Source organism: Hippopotamus amphibius, chromosome 11, assembly GCF_030028045.1.
Source record: "Hippopotamus amphibius kiboko isolate mHipAmp2 chromosome 11, mHipAmp2.hap2, whole genome shotgun sequence".
Taxonomy (NCBI): Eukaryota; Metazoa; Chordata; class Mammalia; order Artiodactyla; family Hippopotamidae; genus Hippopotamus; species Hippopotamus amphibius.
Genome location: NC_080196.1, coordinates 76,676,022 through 76,681,720, shown reverse-complemented (window position 1 = coordinate 76,681,720; position 5,699 = coordinate 76,676,022). Strand labels below are relative to the sequence as shown.

The 5,699-nt window shown below is 42.4% G+C and overlaps 1 protein-coding gene across 1 annotated transcript; it reads right to left on the bottom strand.

Moving 5' to 3' along the window:
- Positions 1-254: 254 nt before the first annotated feature.
- Positions 255-995, bottom strand: CETN1 (centrin 1). The gene has a single exon (XM_057700399.1). It carries the CDS (start codon positions 946-948, stop codon positions 430-432), a length of 519 nt encoding a protein of 172 aa, XP_057556382.1. The 5' UTR covers positions 949-995; the 3' UTR covers positions 255-429.
- Positions 996-5,699: the final 4,704 nt, after the last annotated feature.

The window sequence follows — 5,699 nt, the reverse complement described above, 5'->3', positions numbered from 1 at the left end:
TGGGTACTGCTGTACTGTTTTCCTCCAAACCAGTATTCAGTTAAGTGAAAATCAATAGCTAGGATGACGTGCTGGTGATTCCACTTCATCATGTGAGAGCCATGACTTTAATTTAAGGACTAATATATGAAGCAAGATAATTTAAGACTACCAAAAATGCAAGGCAAATGGTGGATGGAAAGAAGTTTCAGGATCTTTGATTCAACTTACACTCCAGGTATGCTCTTGGGAATGAAAAACCAAAACTCATGTTAAAAGCATCTTTAAAATTCTATAATTGAGCTAGAGATTTGGAAATAGAACTATCTAGACAAATTGGGGGTAACAGGAGAGACGGTGCTGGCTTCTAACTCAAGGTTTCGCAAAACAGAAGCAGAGAACCAGCAAGTCACTCAGTTTCCCTACACATGCCTGCCAGAGAAACCGACTTTAATAGAGGCTGGTCTTTTTCATGATCCGAAGAAACTCTTCTTCGCTCACTTCGCCGTCTCCATCCCGATCGGCTTCGTCAATCATTTCCTGCAGCTCCTCATCAGTGAGTTTTTCCCCCAACTCGTTGGCCACGCGCTTTAGGTTTTTGAAAGAGATCTTCCCGGTTTCATCATCATCAAAGAGCCTGAAAGCCTTCAGGATATCTTCCTTGGTGTCTTTCTCGGCCATCTTCTGAGTCATCACGGCCAAGAAGTCATTGAAGCTGATTTTCCCTGTGCCTTCCTTGTCCACCTCGGCGATCATCTTCTTCATCTCCTCCTTCCTGGGTTCAAAGCCCAGCGCCCTCATGGCCACCTTCAGCTCCTTCACATCGATGGTGCCGCTGCCGTCGGCATCAAAGAGGTCAAACGCTTCGCGAACTTCTTGCTTCTGATCTTCAGTAAGTTCGGGCTTAGGCCCCACCTTTCTTTTCTGGCTGGTGGAGGACACGTTTGACTTTTTGAAGCTGGAAGCCATCCTCGGGCGGCGGTGGCGGCGGCGGCTGTTGTTACCTTAACGCTCGTTGTCACCGCGCGGGGCTGGCTCACCTGCCAGGAACGCAGGCTCAGGGCCTGGGCTCATTCATCCTCAACCCATTCATCCTCAACCGCCTCCTTTGTACGCCCCCAGGGAGACCGGGCTCAGTAAGCCCGCTGCATCTTCGAGATCTGACGTTCGTTAAAATCCACAGTTTCCTCGGTTATTACCCAGTTTCTATGAGCTGAGACCCGAGCTGGCAAAAATTGCCTATAGTCAGAGTGGTCTCTTATAACGTGCTGGCACTTGTTGCTTCCAGGCCATTTGTCAGCATCCGTAGGACCAGGTTTATAGGGTTATTTGGAAGTTCTTCCTCTCTCCTTTTCCATACAAATTAAAAAAAAAAATCTTGGTTTGAGGTTACCTAAGGGTAAATTTAGGATAATCAAGATTGAGTTTGATCCTTTGGCATAAACCGTGGGGAAGGAGGAGAGAATATTAAAAGTCACACCACGTGTTCAGCTTGACATAAATGGAAAACAGATAAAATGGAAAGAGATATGTAGAAAATTTATAGAAGTTTGTCTCCTGACATTACACTCAACAATAATAACATCACTAGCTTATTTGGCATACGCTGAAATATGAAATGCAATATCCAAATGTAAGATTTACTTGCAGTGTTTCAATTTTACGTGCTCAGTATAATTGTACTTGAATAACAGTCATCATTTCATTCAGTAGGCTTTGACTTGGAGAGAAGGGGGCTGAAATACTGCATTCTGGCATTCTGGTATTTTGAAAAACTCTACCAGTGTGTTACTCTCACTGTCATCTAATCGGGGCTGTGCTGAAACCCACACTGTGATCGCCCTGCTTTGGCAGTGGAAACAGGAGGAGGTGATGCAGAGCATGTTGGGACTCAAAACTGCCTCCTGAGAACAAAGGGGCAAGAGGAAAAATGGAAGCTTTTCAGGTGAAAAGAAAGAACAAATTCATCAAGTAAGCCCATAAGGGAATTGTGTTTAGAATTGCTGTGTAGGCACTAGGACTCAGCTATTTTTGTCTGACCTAAGGCTGGACATCTTCAGGGTTTTCCCTTCACATAAAAAATGAATGTTTCTTTCTAAAGAATTAAAAATAATTCAAATAAACTATTGTTGCTTTTGGTGGTAAAAGAAAAAAAAAAACATTGCTCTGTATTTCTTAAAACGGTTAAAACAACAGAAAGCTGACAGTTTTAGCATTCTTTAAAAAAAACAAAAACCTCAATTTTTCAGTACTTTATCAGTTACAAGAGAGGGCAAGAGTTTTAATTGAAGAGTTTTTGTATTCCCAGCATCTAGAATCGTGCTTGATGTATATTAAATAGATTAATAAATATTTGCTGAATTAAATAAATGACAATGTTGGGCTTAAAATACTTCTTTTAAAAAAAATACTTCTGAATTGTCAAAATAAAATAAACAAAAACCCCCAAAGATTAAATGATGCTAGCAGTGTTTTACAAATTGTTTTCTTAATTAGTGATCAGATATTGTTTACATGACATGTATAATTAGCCAGATTCACTACCTGCCCCAGTTGATATGTGACATAATGGACAGAGGGCCTGGGCACAGGGTTTCTAAAGGTCAAAGCAACTTTCCTGGGACATTCTTCCCAACACCCCCCTCCCTGGCACTTGTTGCAGATGGTGTCAACTCAAAGCAGACACTGGCAAGTAGACACTGCCATTGTCCATCTTCCAACCCTGCAAATCCTCCTGCTTTCTTCACCAGGTCAAAAACCCTGGGATCTTATCCCAAACCTTATTATTTCTGTGACCTTGAGAAAGCCACTTAACCCCCCAGTTAATTGAACTTAACTCAGCTGAAACATCTGCAAAGTAGGCGTAATAACAGAGCTTCCTACTAGGCTCCTGTGAGTGTTGAATGAGCTACTCCAGGGACTGTTACTACAGGGAGTTACTCCAGGGGCCATATGGGACTGGGTGATTGTTAGTTGAATCTGAATTCCTCCCAGATATTGTGCATTTCTTTTGACACCCACTCTTCTGCCCAAATTCAAGCCAAGCTATGATGTGTTGGGAAAAACTGAGGGATAGAAGCTGCTTTATATAGAGCTACATTTGGGCCAAACTGAGCTCAAAGCAAAATAGTTGTCATAGTTTCCAGATGTGTACAATCAGCAGTCACAACTAAGGGCCACCGAGAGCTCCCTTCGCAGAAAACAGCGCCCTCAGCCAGAGCCAGCTCTTGGTGGGGAGTTATTTTATGTTCATAGTCTGTGATCTGATTTTTAAAAGGAAGGAAAGCTTACACTGAGTGTGTGCCTAGCATTGGGCTTGCTCTTCTCATCTGCTGTCTCATTTAATCTTTGTCATCATTTCACATTTTGCAGATGAAAAAAAAAAAAAAAGATGCCTGGGAGGACCTGTCACATATCCAATGGTGCACAGCCAGGAGATGGTGGCTCTGGGATTTAAACGTTGGCTGGTCTGAGTCTGATGTGGAGGCTTTGTTCACCACACCATGCTGCCTTCTCCAAAAGTTGAGATCATTACCAAAATGCAGTATCACTGGGAAGATATGGTACTGATTTTCTTCCCTAAGCCTAACAACAATTAAGCATCTTGCCTAGAGAAGTTTTAACAGGATTTTGTGGGATCCCAGACAGGGTCCCATTCAAGGGTGAGTCACTCAAAGAAAACGCAATGTATCTGGAATTTACGTTTGTTCTTCAATTCTGCTTCGTCCCATCCCCTCCAGGTACCGGTCAGTGGGAAGCAGTCCGGGCAAAGTGTTTTTGGTTGGCTTAAGTCAGAGTCTATATAATGCTTGTGAAAATCGGCTTCATTGTTTTAAAGTCACTTTTCAAGTTCGAAGGAGAGCGACATAAAATAAACGAGATGTTCTGGAAAATCAGTGGTTATGTGCAGTTTTGTTTTCTACTCTGAACATTTTTTGTACCATAATGTCCTAGGTAATATGCTAACTCAGTTGTTGATTGTTTGAGATGGGGAGTGGCGGGAAGGGGGGGTGGGGATGGAGATGGTTGTTTAGATCTGGTCATGGAAGCTTAGCTGCTGGAAGGGGGGAAAGGAGGTGCTGGAATTCCACAGCAGGGTCTGGAGTCAGTTGAGAGCAAGAGAAAGGACCCACGCAGCTTGCTTATTCTAATTATTTGGTTTTCCATCTGACTTGCATGGCATGGAAAAGGTGAGGCTCAGGAGCCTTTTAAAATTTAAGTTGCGCTCAGCAAATTCAGCAAATTCCAGGTGCCACCCAAGGCAGAAAACATGCATAATAAAATGTCTTTATTGCTGCCTATTTACTTTCCAACAAATGCACAACAAAGAGAATACCAATGCTTGACACTTCTACATAAGCAGGATAACTGTGGGGGGGGACCCCAAAACCAACAATAACAGAACTAAACTATTTATTCATGAATATGTGGAGCCATTTACAAGAAATGGACTCAGCAGCAACAGTTTTACAATCCCGGTGGTCTCAGAGTGGGAATACGAAGTCCAGTCCAGTGACTCAACCCAAGCCTTTTTGGCAAGCCCGGGAACAGACTTAAGTGTCCAGCCAAGGGCTACATAATTTCTCATTCCACAAACCCCAGAAATAAAGAAATACTCCTCTCAGATACAAAAGTGGACTGTGTTTTAAAAAGAATTTACCAGAATCTCACACTGCTTCTCAAACTTTCACCCAGATGCTCCTAATAGCAAAGGAGACATAAAGCACTCTCTTGGGATCCAGGGAAACATTTGGAAGAAGCTTACACCAGGAATGAAATGTCTTTATAATCCTGTGTTTTATCTTTTTAAAAAGTAAATTTTGCTTTCTGTTTTTCTGCTCATTTGGTGGTTCTAGTACAGTTTTAAATGACTGATCATCAAGCAAATTTGATTCCTCTCAAAAACAAAATGCACTGTGCTTATTTGGTGACTTTAAGTATACCTCCAGGGGCTAGGAGAACCTTGTATTTCAGCAAACGCCGATCTAATGTGGAGTTGACGGTGAAAAAAATGAAGATGGACCTTTCCCACTCCTACCCAACCAAGATCTGCTCCACTTATACACCATTTGCATTTGGGTGTCGAAGAAGAAGAAGGAAGGAAAAGTATGAGGAGAAGAAGGAAGATGAATCAATCTCCAGAGCATTTGGAACTTGAGAGGTGGGGCAAAATGAAATGGATCCATTGAAGGAAAGGCTGCTCTCTTCCTAGAGGCCAAATTAGCCCAAAGCTTTGCTTTGATGGTAACAAGCTGAGAAAGGACACAATCTCTGTTGACATAAACTCAAAGCAGAATCTCATGGGGTTTATGATCCAGCAGTTGACCACCCTGTAAGTAGTCTAGAGAGAGCCCCCAAGTTCAGGCACACAGCAGAAAATGCAAAACCAAGAGGACTGGGAGTGGCTTGGTTGGATTTTTAAAATATCTCATAGACTAAGCTATTGGTTTCCTCTTTGATCCACCTTTTTTCATTATCCAAGACCCCTGAGACTTCAGCGTCGAAAGCTGACTCCTCTGTTAACTAAGCAGAATTTTCTGCTCAGCAGAGGCGGAAAGGTCAAAAGCCCACAGGGGTGTTAGTGACACAGAAGGAGGCAAGTGGCCTGCATGTTAAGGGTGTATTTAGGGATTAGCGGTGACCTGGAGAGTCTCTGCCCTTTTAAAAGATATTGAAATTCAAATTAAAAAACAAAAACAAAAAACAAATAAAATAACTGT

Bases quoted from the DNA above. Each gene is read 5' to 3' on its own strand.
- CETN1 (XM_057700399.1), bottom strand. From the start codon at position 948: ATGGCTTCCAGCTTCAAAAAGTCAAACGTGTCCTCCACCAGCCAGAAA.